Here is a 22,975-nt window from a genome sequence, read left to right on the forward strand (position 1 = left end):
AATAAACCAGCAGTTTAAATGGATCCCGTTTGTGGGAATATCTCAATTAAGTCACCATAGATTTGAGTGCTGAAGACAACGAAAATATAACTTGTCCATGGTGACATTGATGTTTAGCTGATACAGCGAAAGGGGGCTTGGTTTCTGTTGAAAATAGTCAATAAAAATATGACAACAACGGAGTTATTTCTCTGTTGGGCTTGTATCTGAATTGGTAAGCTCCATTAGTTTGACTCAATCACACTTGTATGCCGAATGACACCAGGTTTTCTCTTGAGTAAGGTTAGTGATGACAGAACTGAACACCGTGCCGCTACCAGCGAAGAGGGGCGAAGAGGGGCACAGCCCGCGGTACCAGCGCAACGATTCACCGCTGGCAGTACCAGAGCTGCATCGCTCAGCTAATGGGGGATGAAAGCCTCACCACTCGGCGTATCTAGCAAGGATGGCTGCTGCCGGGTGTTAAACTTATAGACACATGTTGCTGCATCGAAGTGCACATGACTGAATGGTAAATGTTTTGAAGGTTCCCTTTTCATAATAAAATTTCCATTTTGTCCTAAACCGTGAACCTAAAAAGGGTATATGAATTATAAAATAATTCATGACAGTTAATGCTTGCCCCTTTCATTCCCTTTCAAAAATGTAAGTGAAAGTAAAGGGTTATTGTACGTGTGTGCGCTTGTCGTATTGTTTTAACCGCCTGCCACTTCTATTACTAACAAATTTGTATCGGGGCAAACTGTATAATATGTAAGAAAATGGCGTCCGGTTTCGGCAACTTTTTCGACAACCGGTTCACAATTCAGACCATCCCATCCGAAAGATCAGTTTAATATCTGAAAGACTGACTCATACTCATAATCATCAAGAGGAGGGGATCATTTTTTTATAGCAAATTCACTTAAAGGGTGTAACTTTTGTAGGACAAAAAAACACAATGTCCACAGATTTACACAAACTTACAAAGTTTGAATATAATGATAGTAGAAAAGCTTCCCTGAAAATATTGCGTGCTGAGGTGCTGTAGTTTTTGTGAAATGAGTAAAACAATGTCATGAAAATAATTGTCGTCTCATGAGACGAAAATTATTTTAATCATTTACAAACATTATTTGCATGACATTGTTTTACTCATTTCTCAAAAACTACAGCACCTATAGTCAGTAATATTTGAAGGGAAGCTTTCCACTATCATTATCTTCAAACCCTGTAAATTTAATGTAAATCTATGAACATTTTGAAAAGGTACCCAAATCCTTTAATCTAAACCAACATTATTTTGTTTGACACCGGGTTCATATTGATCAGACTGATAACGATGCACTGATCATAATAGGCCTACATACATGGTATCAATTGTGTTTACATTTAATACTTTGTTTCGCCAGATAGAAATTATAATCATGGATAACCTCACTTGATACGATTGCCATCCAAAATTGGGAGCAGCTATTCAAACTTGGGAAACTTTTAGGTTTTTTTCTGGAAAATCATGATGATCAACATTGTGAAACGAAGATTTGTGGCAAGTTCCTTAAAATTTGATGGAGAGAATATTTGAAAAGAACGGACGATCCATATAAAGGCATTACACATAAGTTTGTCCACAGATTTACACTAAACTTACACAGTTTGAAGATTATGATAGTAGAAAGCTTCAGTGGAAATATTCATTGCTGAAGTGCTGTAGTTTTTGAGAAGTGTTTCAAACAATGTTATGAAAATAATGTTCATCTTATCTCAGTATTATTGTTTTACTCATTTCTCAAAAACTACAGCACCTCTGCAACTAATATTTTAAGCTACGCTTTCTACTACCATTATCTTCAAATGGTGCAAGTAAATATGTGGACATTGTGTTTTGTGTTACAAAAAAGTACCCACATCCTTTAAAGACACTGGACATTTTGGTGATTGTCTTATACACTTGGTGTGTCTCAACACATGCACAAAATAAAAAACCAGCGTGAAAGTTTGAACACAATCGGTCGTCGAAGTTGCGAGATAATAATGGACGAAAAAAACACCCTTATGACACGAAGTTGTGTGCTTTCAGATGCTGGATTTTGGGACCTGAAAATCTTATTCTGATGTCTCGAAATTAAATTCAAGTATTATGTTTATTTCTATATCAAAAAATACGTTATTTCAGAGGGAGCTGTTTCTCACAATGTTTTATACTTTAAACAGCTCTGTATTGCTTGTTACCAAGCAAGTTGTTATGCTACTGAAACTGTACGCCCCGCCGGTGCGTTGTATAGTGGCCCCGCCGGATCTTGGAGGACAACGCTCCTGAGGCAGCTGGCTTGAACTTTTGGTGAACTGTTCAGTGATTGGACGAACTATCGATGATGTAAAACAATGTATAACATAATTATAAGAGATTATCCAGGTGCGCTGACCGGATGCGTTGTTTTGGCGCCCTTTCTTGCAATGTAATGTGTATGATTAAGTTGTGTAGACAGACCAAATGCTTAGTTCAGTGAGTGAGCATCGAGTAAGTTGTGTCATACAGCGTGTTTCATATTGAACATAACTTGAGTTCGTTTGTTTTCAGTCTGCCTTTGGCTACAGAGCAAACAAGGACCCGTTGGAAGTACGTTACACTAACAACTATTATGAGTAGGCCTAATTACCAATAGTGTCCAGTGCCTAATTAAAATTTACAACATTAAGAAACATGGGAAACGAGCCCAAACATGTTCTCAACAAATGTTTGTATTGTCTTTCAGATTATGTTCACAAGCTCTTAACTGACTGTCCCATCAAGTTGAAGGTTTCTTTGGAGTGTGTGGTATTGGTTTTTCTGGCGATGTGGAGCTCTACAAAAGGTAGGTCAAGATCTTGGGGACATCAAAAAGGTACGAGAAGATCTAAGGCCAAGTAAAAAAAGAAACATGTTAAGCGTCCCCGCCCGCTTCCTTTTTAGAGGCCGCCTCTTTTCTTTTCTTTTTTTTATGAAAAAGGTTATTTTAAACGATCTCAGCTAAAATAATCTGAATGTCTTAATTGTCTGAATGTCTTGACCAAAATGTTACATTTATGTATTGTGTGTTTGAGCAGTAGAAAAAAAAAACATTGAAGATTTGACATTTTAAAAAGAATGGCGGTCATCTTGAAAAACCCCGGACGCTAAACATGTTTCTTTTTTTACTCGGCCTAACCCCGTTCCCCCCCCCCCCCCCCCCCCATTGACTCTCTGCAGGACTCTCGACAAAGTATTTGTTGATGTTGTCAACTTGTTTGGTATTATGGTGATGTCAATAATCTCTGGCCAAGTGATGCCTATCCTTGTTAGCTTTGGATCCCATTTCAATTGGAAAATTTTCCCGGAAAGTCTCAAATTAAAGTTTTATAATATATCGACATTTGAAAATTTGGGAAATGTTGATGTAAATATTTCCCTGATTATTATTTAATGTCAGACAACACTGTGGTTCATCAAAGTATACTGTTCACAACGTCGAGAACAAACATGGTCTTTTCAGAGCTAACTCTCCTTCAAATAAGGACTTAAATATTCTCGAACAAGACGTTTACGATTCAATTTTTAGAGAAACAAGTTAGTAAAAACGTTGAGATCACTCTTTTCAGAACTAAGAAGTCTCCCGAAATCAGAGAAATCTACTCCGCGGTTGTAGAATGGCAAGACACTTCTCTAAAGAACAAAACACATGGGGTTACCGTTAATCAAACAAAATGTACATTAATACCTCACCATGCAATGCATCAAATCCAGTAAAATAATTAAGCTGATCCCACATCGAATGTTTTTGTGAACCGGCAAATGCCGTGTAATTTAATCAACGTCGGTGTTGTTAATTAAGATCATTATTTTTAAGACTAAAGACGTGTAGAGATAAGACGTGAGCAAACCTTGTGGTCGTTCTTTCTTTCATTCACAACAACAATACCACTAAAGGAACACGTTGCCTTGGATCGGTCGAGTTGGTCTTTGAAAAGTATTGAAACCGTTTGTTTTGAAATGCATATGGTTAGATAGTTAATTTAAAAGTAGAATATAATGATCCACACAAACATGCCTCGGAATTTCACGGTTTTCCTTTTACGTCGCAACGGAACGGTCGGCCATTTATGGGAGTCGAAAAATTGACTCCCATAAATGGCCGACCGTGTTAGTCCACGATGTATAAAGAAAACCACGCAATTTCGATGGAGTGAAGATCATTGTATTCTACTTTTACAACATCTTTCTAACCATATATGCATTTTATAAAAACGGTTACAAACGCTTTTTATAGACCAACTCGTCCGATCCAATGCAACGTGTTCCTTTAAGTAAACATTATAAAGTCTCTGAGACAGCCCGGTTTGCTTAAAGCCATTTGACCCTTTCGGTAAACAGTATTGTCCAAGGCCCACACTTCGTGTGTCACAACTTCTATATAAAATAACAAACCTGTGAAAATTTAGGCACAATCGTTCATCGGACTCGGGAGAAAATAACGGGAAAACCCACCCTTGTATCCGCCTTCGGCCTCGGGAAATAGGTCGCTCTTCTGGTCACTCAAAGTCCCTTGTGGGAATAGACGCATACTAGTTACCTCGTTGCCAGTCAATATGTGTATAATAATTAATTAAATATCAACTGTAACATCAAATCAATCGACTGATTAAGGAGAATAATTTAAAAATATTCGTGGTATACACGTACACAAAATGTTTTAAATCAAATTTGATTTTTGCAATATCTTACAATAAACCTCTGGCGTAGCCCACGAGTTTCAAAGTGGGACATCAGATTTTTTGATAATATACATCCAAGTGTTGAACATAGTCATTATGACATCACACTGAGGCTCGTGATTAACATCACACAGATCTACCTTGAGCCTACGCCCATAATAAACTTTGACCTAGCATTAATTTCACATTAAGGTATCAATTTAAAAAAAAATTGTAAAAGAGAAAAATTAGAATTAGCTGTTGAAAAACTGCTAACCAACTGTTGGTTCACAGAAACAAATTAATTCAAAATGTAATATTAATATGCGTTGACAATGAATTAGCTGTTGGAAACTGCTTACCAACTAATTTTACCTGTGGTGCAAATTTAAAAGGTCTTGTAAGAGAGAAAAAATGAATTAGCTATTTCCAACTTCTAAATTGACCTACATGTATATGGTACACCATTAAAAAGTATCACATTATGAGAGAAAACTGAATGAGAGGTTGCAAACTGCTTACCAACTAAATTGACCTTGGTACACATTTAAAGGGTCCTGTAAAAGAGGACAAATTAATTGAATTAGCTGTTTCAAACTGCTAAATTGACCTATATGGTACATAATTAAAAAAAGTCTCATAATAATGAGAGAAAACTGAACGAGAGGTTGCAAACTGCTTACCAACTAAATTGACCTATGGTATAAATTTAAAAAGTTTTGTAAAAGAGGAACACAATTGACTTAGCTGTTTCAAACTGCTAAATTGACCTATATGGTACACATTTAAAAAGTCTCGTAATATGAGAGAAAACTGAATGAGAGGTTTTGCAAACTGCTTACCAACTAAATTGACCTATGGTATAAATTTAAAAAGTTTTGTAAAAGAGGAACAAAATTGACTTAGCTGTTTCAAACTGCTAAATTGACCTATATGGTACACATTTAAAAAGTCTCGTAATATGAGAGAAAACTGAATGAGAGGTTTTGCAAACTGCTTACCAACTAAATTGACCTATGGTATAAGTTTAAAAAGTCTTGTAAAAGAGGAAAAAATTGACTTGGCTGTTTCAAACTGCTAAATTTACCTATATGGTACACATTTAAAAAGTCTCGTAATATGAGAGAAAACTGAATGAGAGGTTTTGCAAACTGCTTACCAACTAAATTGACCTATGGTATAAATTTAAAAAGTCTTGTACAAGAGAACAAAATAAATTAGCTGTTTCAAACTGCTACATTGACCTATATGGTACACACTTAAAAAGTATCATAATATGATAGAAAACTGAATGGGAGGTGGCAAACTGCTTACCAACTAAATTGACCTGTGGTACAAATTTAAAGGATCCTGTAAAAGAGAAAAAAACGAAGTAGCTGTTTCAAATTGCATACTAACTAAATTGGCCTATAGAACAAACTAAACATGCCGTAAAATATGAGATAAAATTTAATTAGCTGTTGCAAACTGATTGCCAACTTATTTTACCTATTGTACAAATTTACACGGTCTTGTAAAGCAGCAAAAACTTAATTAGCTGTTTGAAACTGCTGAATTTAACTATTGGTACACATTTAAAAAGTCCCACAATGAGACAAAACTTAATGAGAGGTTGCAAACTAAACTGACATTTCAGAAGTCTTATTTATGACAATAAAAAAAAACAAATATTTCGCTGCCGTGGAAAAACTGAAGTTGTAACCCTTGCTGCGTTACTTAGCAATTGCTAATTGTTTGTTTTAATCACCCTACGTAAACAAAATAGAAAAATCCCATTAAATTTCTGACTAATAAATACGCTTGAGAAACATAATTTAAAATTAGGTGGCAAGGGCAAGGTCGTTTACCCGCCGGATTTGTTTACAGTATAGAATGTCCCCTGTCTCCTGGGTAATTCCCATTGACTTGGAACACAAAATGAGCCTTGATCTTTCGTGTAGGAATGATATCATTTTGAAACGTAATCTGACCCCACGCGAGCAAAATACTAACAGGTGTGCCCTGGGAATGGTAAAAGTAAATCTCTAGACCATTTGAAAGACTGTCTGATTGCTGTTGGTTAGTTTATTTCTCGTTTTATGACAAGTACCTTGTAAACAGCATTGCTAGTTGTTAATAGGAGGGTTAAAGACCCTGGACACTATTGGTTATTGTCAAAGACCAGTCTTCTATCTTCGTGTATCTCAACATATGCATACAATAACAAACCTGTGAAAATTTGAGCTCAATTGCTTGTCAAAGTTGCAAGATAATAATGAAAGAAACAAACACCTTGTCACACGAAGTTGTGTGCTTTCAATTAATGCTTGATTTCGAGAACTCAAATTCTAAATCTGAGGTCTCGAAATCAAATTTGCGGAAAATTACTTCTTTCTCGAAAACAACATTACTTCAGAAGGAGCCGTTTCGTACAATGTTTTATACTCCCAACCTCTCTCCATTACTCGTTACCAAGTAAGGTTGCATTACCAATAGTGTCCACAGCCTTTAAAATTAAATCATTGTTTGTAAACTGTATATAAATCGTTGTTGTTATTACTGAATATTTCCAGAGGCGAGGGTTTCTAGTGTCTCAGTGGATTTTTTTATTTTCATCTCCACCTTCGGTTCGGGTTTCTTTGTGTTGCTCTGTCCTGTTATTTTAGAGTAGAACGTGTACAGATATGGGTTTAGGGAGGAGTTTATAGGGAGTATGAACACCACAATCCAGGCATACATATCAGGACCAATTTTCACAATCTCAGCCTGGGATAGAATCCCCATAATGATCACAGGCATCCAACAAGCGAAGTCAGTACCGACTATAAGAGCCATCTTTATCGCCATCTTAACTTCCCTCTGTCGGTGAGCAGTTACCTTCACCAGCTTAGATGAGCGTTTAACCTTCACGAAGATTGCTATGTAGCAGCTCAACACAACGATAAAACAAAACAAATTGACGCCAAGGAACAAGACGATTGAGTAGATCCAAGCCGGTTCTCTTGCATCAGGTACCGGTATAGGGATTGAACCTGAACCAAACACACTACTGATGGGGTTCTCTACAATTGAATGACTAGACACCTTAGTGGTCAGGGGGAGACCAATGCACACATCAGACAAACCGTAGACTTTGGAATCAGTATCACCACTGAATACAGTCGGGATAATACTAACACATGCAGATACTAACCATAATGTGAACACGATAACTTTGCTTTTCTTTCCTCTGATGGTAACACGGCTGAAGGGAAATACAATGCTTAAAAAGCAGTCCAGACTGATCAATGTGACAAAAAATACCGATGCTTCACTAGACATTACTGATACTACCCCAGCAATCTTGCAAACCTCACTAGACCGCCATTCCTTCGCGTTATTGGAATAACTCTTACCCAAAAATATATCAGCAATAGCAATGATCAACATATACACCCCCATCATCAAGTCAGATATAGCTAAATTAAGAACCAAAAATGAGTGCGTCTCATTCTCGCCTAATTCTTTGCCCCGTCTACATCTCCAGATGATGACAACCAAGTTGCCGATAAGGGCGCTCAACCCGAGAATCCACAAAGACGCTCGTAGTGGATCATTACGCATCAGACTACCGCAGATGTTTAGCGGTGGTTGCAACTCAGTCGTTGTACATTTAGAGTAATCAAACTCTTTCGATGGTACTTCTTCATCAAATTTACAGCACAGGCGGTAGTCATCGACGTATCTAGAATACAATTGATTTGTAGATTTGTGTTAAATTCAGTAATTTAAACAAAATATAAATACGGGTGTGCTCTGAATAACCCCAAGAAACTGTATACTTTAGGAGACTTGAAAACGCTAGGTGGCAGCAGACTCACAAGGTGAATAACCATTATTGTCGCTGCTCTGAGCAACCGCACACTACTGAGATTTAACTGGAAAAGCTGCTGTCACTAGTGTCCCCAAATTACCATTGTGTTTAAAGCGCCTTCTGCAAGGGAATTTAACAATTAAAACTACTTGAAATACACCAGATATGAAGGAAGGTTCCATATTCACAAGGGAATGGTGTTGGAAAGCACAAAACCTAACACGGGATGGCAAAATACCTTGGAGACTGTTACAAAGAACAGATGGATCCACTAATCACTGGGTTTACATCTGGGCCTAACTTCATGGAGCTGATTAACGGTCGAATTTGTGCTTAACGGGCGCGCCTAAAAAATTAATTTGTAATTTCATGGCCTTGCTTTAGCTTCCAAAAAAGGCGGATAGCCCGCCAAACAAAGGCGGATAGCCCGCCAAAGCGCGCCAAATGGCACCCGATTGGTGACTACTTCGCGCCAAATGCCACCTGGTTGCCCGCCATTCGGCGCCACTTGCCGCCTATAAAAGCAGGGCAGCATCATTGGACTTTCTCACACAACTTTCAAGATTCGACTCGACAACACCTCCACGCAGTTTTTCCTTCACAATTTCTACAAGATTTCACACAATTTTCAACGAAGATGCAGCTGAGGAGGGTCTGAACCAGGTAGACGATGGCCGGTATTTTTTATAGTCGGCAAGTAGCGCCAAGCGGTGGCAAGTTCAAACCAATTTGGCGACATTTGGCACAAACTAATCACCAAGCGGCGCAAAGTAGCCGTCTATTGGCGCGAATGGTGCCAACAGGGTGAATTTTGGAATCAAATGGCCGTGTAATGGCGCGAACTGGCGCAAACTGGCGCAACATTTTGGAGCAAGCCGGGTGGCATTTGGTGCACGCCATATGGCACCCAGTTTATTCCACTTGGCGACACATGCCGAGCGGACATTAATTCGGCGCCACAGCGAGCCACTACGCGCCAATCATATAATCTTTGGCGCGAACTGGCACCAACTGGCGCTGGTCCAGTGGACTCCTAGCAACAGGTAGGTGAAGCGAAGTAAACTTCTGTCTTAAATGTTTCAGAAATGTTGTACAATGTATCTTCTTCTTGTCTAGTCCCAAGTTAGTGTGTAACCTTTAAATGGGCGCTTTGAACCATTACAAATATTACATATCAGACAGAGAAGGTGACGATTTGTTTTTCGTCGCCACTCTGCATATATTTCATCCGCCATTTCGTCAGCACTTTCTTCTTTTTTGATCAAGCAAACGATCTAAAATGCTGCGCGCGCTTAAGCTAGCAACCGCTCGTAGGTTTACGCTCAATAAAATTGTACTGCTACAGTAAGCAAAAAGACATTGCTTACCGTTAAGCGGCTCAATAAAATTGGGCCCTGGGTTGGCCTTTATGACTCTTTAATTCACAATTTTGTGCACAAAATGTGTGATGGAAATGTGTGTATCACCCCTCCAAAAAGATCCCTTGTCATTGCTTGGTTCAAAGTGAATACATTTAAAATTATGATTCATCTAAAAAAGCGTTTTAGGGATAAAAGAAGAAAAATAAAAAAAACAACGAACAACGAACCAACAAACAAACAAACATCCAAAGAAAACAAAAAAGCAAACACAAAGCCACACACACTCACTGGTTCACTTTCCCAAAAAAGGAGTTAGCTGAAGTTAAACTACTAGCAAAAAAAAAACCTCACCAGCCTAAGTCTAAACAAAATACCACCCCAAACAGCCAAACAAAACACAGACTAGAGCAAGAAATTACGCACAGGCTCCTAATAAAATATTTAACCGGAACAGAATAAATAGGGAAATTAAGTATCAGACTTACAATATTTCCAGACTGTGCAGACCTTTAAGAGCCTCCGTACCGATAATCAATGCAGATCTTTCATTGGTCCATTTACCTCGGATCAAATAACTATAACCAAAATAAAGTTTAATATCATTCAGAGTTAATTGAGAGCAAGGGCAAAACTGATGGTGATTTGCATTGTGACACAACGCTTTAATAGCAATAAGGACTGATTCGCAGTTAAGATCAGTCTTAACTCTTTGTAACGTCGGCCATGTGCTGCCAATTTTTCATAGGTATAAACATCTCATAACTTGTAGGCTATTGTTTGACTTGAAACAGCATGTTTTGACTTACAGTTTTTTCAAGTTGCTCAACGAGTTGAAAGCTCCACTATTTATTGAGAGTAATGGATTATCCATAACCAACCTATTGGAGAGACATTAAAACAAATTAAATCAAACTTTATTCCCCTTCTATTGATACGCTTGGCTTACAAACAACCTGTTGGAGAGTAATTAAAAGAGGATTAATTTGAACTGTGTTTGCTCTTTTTGATAAGAAGGACTATTTTTGGAATTTGGTTGACTTGATCTTTTGATTGAACCCTTGAAAGTATTGAAGTTCAATGCATCCTTCAACAAATAGACGTTCAATAGTTAAATTTTTAACATTTGAACAACTAAAGATCATAACATTGCCACTAAAAGTGAATTTTGCTCTTTTTTTTTTAACGGATTGTCGTTACCGGTTTCAAGGATTGGCAAATATTTCCATAGTCAACTTTGTTTTGTTCGAATCGTGAACTACTCTCATGTAAATACCTAACAAGACAAAGCTAACTTCTTTAGCCGATTTTTCCCCACTCTTGCAACTGAGTTTTGTTAGTTTTAAAAAAGCTGTCAATATTTTTCAGTTCGTAAAGACACGAAATTGATGATATTCGTTTAAAACCCCGCATTACAATAATGCAGACCGAAACGCTATGCATTAGGGCAGGCCATGTAATCATGCCGAGGCATTTTCCCCACACTAAGAATTGTCAACGCAAATCAAAGCGGAAATCACCGTAGACCTTGGACCAGTACGCATTGAATTGACTGCTAAACTGCTAATTTTGCCGATAAACCAAGCTTAAATTCCACTAAAAGCTGGGTTTAATGGCACCAATTGAATTAGTATGTTTTGTGTTTATCTGTTTTTTGTAAGTTCTATTGGTGTTTTCTCTTTGTGTTATCGTCATCGTCACCATCGCCATCGCCATCTTCATCGTCATCGTCATCGTAATTGTAATTTTCATCACAATCACCCTCACCGTCACTGTCACCATCACCATCACCATCATCATCATGATCACCATGATCATCATCATCATCATCATGATCATGATCATCGTCATCACTATCAACATCTTAATCCTCATGGTCATCCATCATCACCGTGACCGTCACTATCACCGTGACCGTCATCATCATCATAATCATCGCCATTGCCCTGCCATCGCCATCTCCATGGCCATCGTCATCCCCATGGCCATCGTCATCGTCATCGTCGCCACCGTCACCGTCACCATCACCGTCATGATCATCACCATCATCATCACCATCGACATCACTATCAACATCGTCTTAGGAATCGTCATTGTCGTCACCATCACATGGCCATCATCATCATCATCATCATCATCATCATCATCATCATCATCATCATCATCATCATCATCATCATCATAAAAACCAAGTTTTTGTTTGCTCACAATGTTCTCAAGTTGAGAAGATCCTCGAAGATATCACTCTGAAGCCTCGAAATATTATTCTGTGAGAGGTCCCTGGATTCGTGAACAAAAAGAAATTATCTTCATATTGGGTTTAAATAAATAACTGATATTTTGGACTAGATAAGAACAAGATTTTTTTCTCCTGCTAATCGGTGTTTTCGTTACCTTCTGATGAAGCACGTGTACTGTAGCTGTCCCAGCAAAACACCGATAAGTGCTTAACTCTCTCAATTTTATTTTATAACCCCATCCTTCCATGCAGTCAAATGTCAATGCATTTTACATCATTGTAGTGTTTGTAATATTCCAGTTTGTTAGATAAATGTTGCAAGCTAACTGGCCCATTACTGAAAACATCTTCATATATAACAGTTTTTGAAACATTAAATTTTAATTTTACAAATAACTTACAGGGAAGTGAGATTAAAGAGTCCGGAGAATGTGCCGGCGTTGAAGTCCCATAAGCTGTTGTTTGTCAGAACTCTAGTTGGATAAAATAAAGAATTAAACACCAGCTGAATATTATTAAAAACATTATACCGAAGTTTTTTGTGAGGTGAAATTTGGTTTTTATCCCAACCTAATTGTACGCTTACATACATAATCACAGACATGATACAACTAAGAATAGTCGAATTATAAATAAAGTAGTACTTTTGCAGGTACAACAATTGTATACGACTTTGTTGAGATAAGTGTAAATGACTGTATATGAAACTGCATGCCAGGCATCAACGGCACCACCAGAACAATTGTCTCGTATGGTTTTTCTTAAACAAAGGGTTGAATGTGTTTGGTCATGATGCTAAGATGCTTGGTGGGGTTCCCCCAGCTCACACAACCCGAAACGTTCTTGAAACTGACGCCCTCTTAGAAAATGTAAAAGTAGTTCAGACTATACTCCAAACTCGTATGGTAACTTTGTGTGCCTGTTGGAGGAGAGGGAACTCGTTGAAGGGTTAAAAATCAAAGTTCAAGCTGTTTCAATTCCAACCCTTTTCAAACACAAGCATGGCGTTCTGTCTTGCATTTCGAATGTTTTCATCCGACCAGCAATAAAAATTATGTCTAGTTTGGGAAAATAAAAGCTATTCTGTTAAGCATTAAAATCTGTTAAGGGTCAGAAAGATTAGGCGAGCAACTTACAGTGATTCCAGGAGAGACAAACTTTTGAAGATTCCAGTATTCAGTTGAATGATGTTTTCATTTGCAAGTTTGCTGTAGGAAAATGAATAAAGACAACTTTTTGTGAGAGACTTGTCATGGCGCCGAGAAAAAAAAAACAATAAGACAACAACAGCAACCGCAGCAGCATTAGTGACAGCAACAGCAACAAAAATAACAACTAGACATTAGGTGTTTGTGAACAAACACACAGCTGTTCCGTGTTCTTTTGCTTGGATTATGTGCTAAAAATATGACCAAGGAGCCTAGAACTGAAAAAAAAGTTTGAAATTGTTGAATAGTGTCTTGAGTTATGGTGCCACTTCCGGTTGACCCCAAAGTAGAGGTCGACATGGGGTCACGGTAACCTAAGGCTAATCTCCAATGCCCAAGGGGTCTAAAACTGAAAAAAAGTTTTAAAATCGGTTGAATAGTACTTGAGATATGGTCCCACTTCCAGTTGACACGGAAGAAGAGGTCAAAATGAGGTCACGGTTTTTCCCAACAAATTTTAAGTCCTAAGGAGTCTATAACTGAAGAATTTTTTTTTAATCGGTTGTGTAACTCTTGAGATATGGTCCCACTTCCGGTTGACCCGGAAGTAGAGGTCAACTTGATGTCACAGTTTTTCAAAATTAATGTCCATGCCCCACGGAGTCTTCACTACAGTGTAAAAATTGGTCCTGCACTCCTTGAGATATGGTGTTGCAAGGATTTTCAGTCACTCGTCAATAGAGGGCGGTATATAAGATAAGTGGTCTCTAGTTGAATAATGTAAAAACTTGCATTTGACTCAGGATTGTTTAATTTGGTTGGTTTCTTGAGTTCATGCTAGTATCTTTAGAGTCCATTGCCATGTGACAAACTACTTAAGGATAAAATCCTTGTATTTGGTTGGTGGTTTGATGTTTGATCTTGTTTGAGTGGATTTTACTGAACTCGTAACCACCAAACTCTGCACTACGCTCACCATTTTCGGCTTAATGTGCATGCGCGGAATAAAATGTGCGAGCTTGGAAGCACACAAACAAAAGAAATCCCTGCTAAGCAGTGTATTTTGCTTGACGTAAGCGCAGAATTCACTGCTTCTGCTAAGCACTGAATCTTTGCTTCCAGAGCAGAGCACGACATTGGGCCCATTTGCACAAGATTTTCATAAGGTTTATTGCGATTCAGAACCGCAATGCATTTTGGGAAGGAATATGAGGCAGTTTATGCAGTTTGTACGACTCGCGCTCGCAACGCCCTCTCTTGAAATTTTGCAATTCGCAATAAAACCTTAATAGGCAAGTTCCCATCATGATAGGCCTGGGTGACTAGTGAAATTTACAAACTCGACTAATCGCCCCTCAAACCCAACTTGGACGCTTGTCGCGATAAATTACGGATTCTCAAGACTTGTGCCGCAAAGTGTTGCAAGCGCACGTTATATTATATGTTGCGAATAGTAAGAAGCAACACAACCAGTGTTTCACTGGACAGGTAGTCGGGACAATTTTTGTAGTCAACGTTTGAGCACGATTGTAACAGAGTAGAGAAAAATAGTAGTCGCGAGTCAAATAATAATTTGTAGTCGCGACTTTAACACTAAAGCACACTAGTCGCCCCGGCCTACTTTTGCACGTAAGTAAACCACGGGTATTATCCTGAGATTGCAAATCAAATTTTTAAGTCACTGTTGTTTTCAGTTTTACAGGACTTGAGCACAATTAGTCAACTGTAGCTTTTTTTATTGCGAATTGTGACGCTCAAGAACACATTCCCTGCTAAGCTGTTAAATACGCTTAGCGTAAGCACAATTCCATGATTACGCAAGCGCTGCGATTCTTTCCTTTAAAAGCCATTGGCCCTGGACCAAACTACACTAAAGATTTTTAAACACAAAAAGCAGCTAAACACAGCAAATACAAGTACAAGTTGTGAATCAAGGTATTCTGCTGATCTGCAATTTATTTTAAAGCAAAATGTTTTGCCTATTGATTATATAAGCAGCTCTATAACATTAAGCCACTATTCTGCTCAATTTATGCATTTTTATAAAGCAAAATGTTTTGCCTATTTATAAGCAGCTTTATACAAATGACCCACTCAACCACAAGAGAAACGTCAGCATAATAAAATCGCTGCTTTTGTATTCCTGCCAAAGAGTTTTTATATGTCATGGTATAATTTCCGAAAAGAAAGCGAAATACTTGAATTAGTTTAGGCAAATGGTCCCCGGCGCAAACAAGGTGACTTCACCCGTAAATGATTCAAAATCCCTGGCGTTCTATTTTCGTCCTTCACGCTCGTCGCCTGAAACGAAGCCGGTCAACTCGGTCCCAAACCAACTCGGTCCCAGTCATACGTTGACAGTTTTTTCACTAATTTCTCAAAAACTACAACACCACAGCAAGTAATATGTTAAGGGAAGCTTTCAACTATCATTATCTTCAAACTGTTTAAGTTTAGTGTAAACATGGAGGTAGAATGTGTGGACACGATGGTGTGTCGTCGTCGTCAAAAACCCCTATTCAATTGCGCACGTTCGTTAAACGAAAACCCTATGCCTTCGTGTACGTCCAGAACTCGGTTAGGAAACGAATAAAAAGAGAATTCGCTGTGGTCCAGAACGTAAGTAGAAAAACAACAAAAGGAGACTTGAGTAGACTTCTCTCAAGAAGTCACAACTCATGATAGGTACATACTGCATGGCATTTTCCATAGAGAATGTTTAACAATAACATGGAAGTGACTGCATCCAGTTATATTCAAACGCGCAGACTCATTTTAAGAAGTCACAACTCATGATAGGCACATACTGTATGGCATTTACCAAAGAGAATATTTAACAATAACATGGAAGCGACTGCATTCAGTTATATTCAAATGAAGATTACGTGGTTAATTAATTAAGATTTTCAATTTTTTTTACATTTAGAGTAAAGCTTATGTTCTAAGCTACAATTTGGTATAATAAACTCACTCTTTCGTATTATGGTTTGGGAGATTAGGCTTAAAGAAAAAACGTGTACAAATGCAATGGGGTTTTGGCGAGAAACAAAGAATAACTAGACATTAGGTGTTTGTGAACAAACACAAAGCTGTTCCGTGTTCTTTTGCTTGGATTATGTGCTAAAATGACCAAGGAGCCTATAACCGAAAAAAAAGTTTGAAAATGTTGAATAGTGTCTTGAGTTATGGTGCCACTTCCGGTTGACCCCAAAGTAGAGGTCGACATGGGGTCACGGTAACCTAAGGCTAATCTCCAATGCCCAAGGGGTCTAAAACTGAAAAAAGTTTTAAAATCGGTTGAATAGTACTTGTGATATGGTCCCACTTCCAGTTGACACGGAAGAAGAGGTCAAAATGAGGTCACGGTTTTTCCGTACAAATTTTAAGTCCTAAGGAGTCTATAACTGATTTTCTTTTTTTAATCGGTTGTGTAACTCTTGAGATATGGTCCCACTTCCGGTTGACCCGGAAGTAGAGGTCAACTTGATGTCACAGTTTTTCAAAATTAATGTCCATGCCCCACGGAGTCTTCACTACAGTGTAAAAATTGGTCCTGCACTCCTTGAGATATGGTGTTGCAAGGATTTTCAGTCACTCGTCAATAGAGGGCGGTATATAAGATAAGTGGTCTCTAGTTGAATAATGTAAAAACTTGCATTTGACTCAGGATTGTTTAATTTGGTTGGTTTCTTGAGTTCATGCTAGTATCTTTAGAGTCCATTGCCATGTGACAAACTACTTAAGGATAAAATCCTTGTATTTGGTTGGTGGTTTGATGTTTGATCTTGTTCGAGTGGATTTTACTGAACTCGTAACCACCAAACTCTGCACCTACGATCACCATTTTCGGCTTAATGTGCATGCGCGGAATAAAATGTGCGAGCTTGGAAGCACACAAACAAAAGAAATCCCTGCTAAGCAGTGTATTTTGCTTGACGTAAGCGCAGAATTCACTGCTTCTGCTAAGCACTGAATCTTTGCTTCCAGAGCAGAGCACGACATTGGGCCCATTTGCACAAGATTTTTCATAAGGTTTATTGCGATTCAGAACCGCAATGCATTTTGGGAAGGAATATGAGGCGGTTACTATGCAGTTTGTACGACTCGCGCTCGCAACGCCCTCTCTTGAAATTTTGCAATTCGCAATAAAACCTTAATAGGCAAGTTCCCATCATGATAGGCCTGGGTGACTAGTGAAATTTACAAACTCGACTAATCGCCCCTCAAACCCAACTTGGACGCTTGTCGCGATAAATTACGGATTCTCAAGACTTGTGCCGCAAAGTGTTGCAAGCGCACGTTATATTATATGTTGCGAATAGTAAGAAGCAACACAACCAGTGTTTCACTGGACAGGTAGTCGGGACAATTTTTGTAGTCAACGTTTGAGCACGATTGTAACAGAGTAGAGAAAAATAGTAGTCGCGAGTCAAATAATAATTTGTAGTCGCGACTTTAAAACTAAAGCACACTAGTCGCCCCGGCCTACTTTTGCACGTAAGTAAACCACGGGTATTATCCTGAGATTGCAAATCAAATTTTTAAGTCACTGTTGTTTTCAGTTTTACAGGACTTGAGCACAATTAGTCAACTGTAGCTTTTTTTATTGCGAATTGTGACGCTCAAGAACACATTCCCTGCTAAGCTGTTAAATACGCTTAGCGTAAGCACAATTCCATGATTACGCAAGCGCTGCGATTCTTTCCTTTAAAAGCCATTGGCCCTGGACCAAACTACACTAAAGATTTTTAAACACAAAAAGCAGCTAAACACAGCAAATACAAGTACAAGTTGTGAATCAAGGTATTCTGCTGATCTGCAATTTATTTTAAAGCAAAATGTTTTGCCTATTGATTATATAAGCAGCTCTATAACATTAAGCCACTATTCTGCTCAATTTATGCATTTTTATAAAGCAAAATGTTTTGCCTATTTATAAGCAGCTTTATACAAATGACCCACTCAACCACAAGAGAAACGTCAGCATAATAAAATCGCTGCTTTTGTATTCCTGCCAAAGAGTTTTTGTATGTCATGGTATAATTTCCGAAAAGAAAGCGAAATACTTGAATTAGTTTAGACAAATGGTCCCGGCGCAAACAAGGTGACTTCAACCGTAAATGATTCAAAATCCCTGGCGTTCTGTTTTCGTCGTCCACGCTCGTCGCCTGAAACGAAGCCGGTCAACTCGGTCCCAAACCAACTCGGTCCCAGTCATACGTTGACAGTTTTTTCACTAATTTCTCAAAAACTACAACACCACAGCAAGTAATATGTTAAGGGAAGCTTTCAACTATCATTATCTTCAAACTGTTTAAGTTTAGTGTAAACATGGAGGTAGAATGTGTGGACACGATGGTGTGTCGTCGTCAAAAACCCCTATTCAATTGCGCACGTTCGTTAAACGAAAACCCTATGCCTTCGTGTACGTCCAGAACTCGGTTAGGAAACGAATAAAAAGAAAATTCGCTGTGGTCCAGAACGTAAGTAGAAAAACAACAAAAGGAGACTTGAGTAGACTTCTCTCAAGAAGTCACAACACATGATAGGTACATACTGCATGGCATTTTCCATAGAGAATGTTTAACAATAACATGGAAGTGACTGCATCCAGTTATATTCAAACGCGCAGACTCATCTCAAGAAGTCACAACTCATGATAGGTACATACTGTATGGCATTTACCAAAGAGAATATTTAACAATAACATGGAAGCGACTGCATTCAGTTATATTCAAATGAAGATTACGTGGTTAATTAATTAAGATTTTCAATATTTTTTACATTTAGAGTAAAGCTTATGTTCTAAGCTACAATTTGGTATAATAAACTCACTCTTTCGTATTATGGTTTGGGAGATTAGGCTTAAAGAAAAAACGTGTACAAATGCAATGGGGTTTTGGCGAGAAACAAAGAATAACTAGACATTAGGTGTTTGTGAACAAACACAAAGCTGTTCCGTGTTCTTTTGCTTGGATTATGTGCTAAAATGACCAAGGAGCCTATAACCGAAAAAAAAGTTTGAAAATGTTGAATAGTGTCTTGAGTTATGGTGCCACTTCCGGTTGACCCCAAAGTAGAGGTCGACATGGGGTCACGGTAACCTAAGGCTAATCTCCAATGCCCAAGGGGTCTAAAACTGAAAAAAGTTTTAAAATCGGTTGAATAGTACTTGAGATATGGTCCCACTTTCAGTTGACACGGAAGAAGAGGTCAAAATGAGGTCACGGTTTTTCCGTACAAATTTTAAGTCCTAAGGAGTCTATAACTGATTTTTTTTTTAATCGGTTGTGTAACTCTTGAGATATGGTCCCACTTCCGGTTGACCCGGAAGTAGAGGTCAACTTGATGTCACAGTTTTTCAAAATTAATGTCCATGCCCCACGGAGTCTTCACTACAGTGTAAAAATTGGTCCTGCACTTCTTGAGATATGGTGTTGCAAGGATTTTCAGTCACTCGTCAATAGAGGGCGGTATATAAGATAAGTGGTCCCTAGTTGAATAATGCAAAAAATTGCATTTGACTCAGGATTGTTTGATTTGGTTGGTTTCTTGAGTTCATGCTAGTATCTTTAGAGTCCATTGCCATGTGACAAACTACTTAAGGATAAAATCCTTGTATTTGGTTGGTGGTTTGATGTTTGATCTTGTTTGAGTGGATTTTACTGAACTCGTAACCACCAAACTCTGCACTACGCTCACCATTTTCGGCTTAATGTGCATGCGCGGAATAAAATGTGCGAGCTTGGAAGCACACAAACAAAAGAAATCCCTGCTAAGCAGTGTATTTTGCTTGACGTAAGCGCAGAATTCACTGCTTCTGCTAAGCACTGAATCTTTGCTTCCAGAGCAGAGCACGACATTGGGCCCATTTGCACAAGATTTTTCATAAGGTTTATTGCGATTCAGAACCGCAATGCATTTTGGGAAGGAATATGGAGCGGTTACTATGCAGTTTCTACGACTCGCGCTCGCAACGCCCTCTCTCGAAATTTTGCAATTCGCGATAAAACCTTAATAGGCAAGTTCCCATTATGATAGGCCTGGGTGACTAGTGAAATTTACATAACTCAACTAATCGCTCCTCAAACCCAACTACGACGCTTGTCGCGATAAATTACGGATTCTCAAGACTTGTGCCGCAAAGTGTTGCAAGCGCACGTTATATTATATGTTGCGAATAGTAAGAAGCAACACAACCAGTGTTTCACTGGACAGGTAGTCGGGACAATTTTTGTAGTCAACGTTTGAGCACGATTATAACAGAGTAGAGAAAAATAGTAGTCGCGACTCAAATAATAATTTGTAGTCGTAACTCAAATAATAATTTGTAGTCGCGACTTTAACACTAAAGCACACTAGTCGCCCCGGCCTACTTTTGCACGTAAGTAAACCACGGGTATTATCCTGAGAATGCAAATTAAATTTTTAAGTCACTGTTGTTTTCAGTTTTGCAGGACTTGAGCACAATAGTCAACTGTACCTTTTTTATTGCGAATTGTGACGCTCAAGAAAACATTCCCTGCTAAGCTGTTAAATACGCTTAGCGTAAGCACAATTCCATGATTACGCAAGCGATGCGATTCTTTCCTTTAAAAGCCATTGGCCCTGGACCAAACTACACTAAAGATTTTTAAACACAAAAAGCAGCTAAACACAGCAAATACAAGTACAAGTTGTGAATCAAGGTATTCTGCTGATCTGCAATTTTTTTTAAAGCAAAATGTTTTGCCCATTGATTATATAAGCAGCTCTATAACATTAAGCCACTATTCTGCTCAATTTATGCTTTATTATAAAGCAAACAGTTTTGCTTATTCATTATAAGCAGCTTAATACAAATGGTCCACTCAACCACAAGAGAAACGTCAGCATAATAAAATCGCTGCTTTTGTATTCCTGCCAAAGAGTTTTTATATGTCATGGTATAATTTCCGAAAAGAAAGCGAAATACTTGAATTAGTTTAGGCAAATGGTCCCCGGCGCAAACAAGGTGACTTTACCCGTAAATGATTCAAAATCCCTGGCGTTCTATTTTCGTCCTTCACGCTCGTCGCCTGAAACGAAGCCGGTCAACTCGGTCCCAAACCAACTCGGTCCCAGTCATACGTTGACAGTTTTTTCACAACAGCAAGTAATATGTTAAGGGAAGCTTTCAACTATCATTATGTTCAAACTGTTTAAGTTTAGTGTAAACATGGAGGTAGAATGTGTGGACACGATGGTGTGTCGTCGTCGTCAAAAACCCCTATTCAATTGCGCACGTTCGTTAAACGAAAACCCTATGCCTTCGTGTACGTCCAGAACTCGGTTAGGAAACGAATAAAAAGAGAATTCGCTGTGGTCCAGAACGTAAGTAGAAAAACAACAAAAGGAGACTTGAGTAGACTTCTCTCAAGAAGTCACAACTCATGATAGGTACATACTGAATTGCATTTACCATAGAGAATGTTTAACAATAACATGGAAGCGACTGCATCCAGTTATATTCAAATGCGTATACTCATCTCAAGAAGTCACAACTCATGATAGGTACATACTGTATGGCATTTACCAAAGAGAATATTTAACAATAACATTGAAGCGACTGCATCCAGTTATATTCAAATGAAGATTACGTGGTTAATTAATTAAGATTTTCAATTTTTTTTACATTTAGAGTAAAGCTTATGTTCTAAGCTACAATATGGTATAATAAACTCACTCTTTCGTATTATGGTTTGGGAGATTAGGCTTAAAGAAAAAACGTGTACAAATGCAATGGGGTTTTGGCGAGAAACAAAGAATAATAATAATAACTAGACATTAGGTGTTTGTGAACAAACACAAAGCTGTTCCGTGTTCTTTTGCTTGGATTATGTGCTAAAATGACCAAGGAGCCTATAACTGAAAAAAAAGTTTGAAAATGTTGAATAGTGTCTTGAGTTATGGTGCCACTTCCGGTTGACCCCAAAGTAGAGGTTGACATGGGGTCACGGTAACCTAAGGCTAATCTCCAATGCCCAAGGGGTCTAAAACTGAAAAAAAGTTTTAAAATCGGTTGAATAGTACTTAAGATATGGTCCCACTTCCAGTTGACACGGAAGAAGAGGTCAAAATGAGGTCACGGTTTTTCCCAACAAATTTTAAGTCCTAAGGAGTCTATAACTGAAGAATTTGTTTTAATCGGTTGTGTAACTCTTGAGATATGGTCCCACTTCCGGTTGACCCGGAAGTAGAGGTCAACTTGATGTCACAGTTTTTCAAAATTAGTGTCCATGCCCCACGGAGTCTTCACTACAGTGTAAAAATTGGTCCTGCACTTCTTGAGATATGGTGTTGCAAGGATTTTCAGTCACTCGTCAATAGAGGGCGGTATATAAGATAAGTGGTCCCTAGTTGAATAATGTAAAAACTTGCATTTGACTCAGGATTGTTTGATTTGGTTGGTTTCTTGAGTTCATGCTAGTATCTTTAGAGTCCATTGCCATGTGACAAACTGCTTAAGGATAATATCCTTGTATTTGGTTGGTGGTTTGATGTTTGATCTTGTTCGAGTGGATTTTACTGAACTCGTAACCACCAAACTCTGGACCTACGATCACCATTTTCAGCTTAATGTGCATGCGCGGAATAAAATGTGCGAGCTTGGAAGCACACAAACAAAAGAAATCCCTGCTAAGCAGTGTATTTTGCTTGACGTAAGCGCAGAATTCACTGCTTCTGCTAA

The 22,975-nt window shown here is 38.4% G+C and overlaps 1 protein-coding gene across 1 annotated transcript; it reads right to left on the minus strand.

The window, feature by feature from the left end:
- Positions 1–7,224: 7,224 nt before the first annotated feature.
- Positions 7,225–11,679, minus strand: LOC139942748 (G-protein coupled receptor GRL101-like). Its single transcript, XM_071939541.1, has 3 exons — positions 11,581–11,679; positions 10,444–10,457; positions 7,225–8,392 (listed from the first exon to the last, which is right to left on the minus strand). Exons 1-3 carry the CDS (start codon positions 11,677–11,679, stop codon positions 7,225–7,227), a joined length of 1,281 nt encoding a protein of 426 aa, XP_071795642.1.
- Between the last annotated feature and the right edge of the window lie 11,296 nt (positions 11,680–22,975).

The sequence above is a fragment of the Asterias amurensis genome, chromosome 10 (genome assembly GCF_032118995.1).
Source record: "Asterias amurensis chromosome 10, ASM3211899v1".
In the NCBI taxonomy this organism is placed as follows: domain Eukaryota; kingdom Metazoa; phylum Echinodermata; class Asteroidea; order Forcipulatida; family Asteriidae; genus Asterias; species Asterias amurensis.

What these genes read in the sequence shown, in the direction of transcription:
- LOC139942748 (XM_071939541.1), bottom strand. Translation starts at nt 11,679, where the DNA reads ATGATGATGGTGATGGTGATGGTGACAGTGACGGTGAGGGTGATTGTG.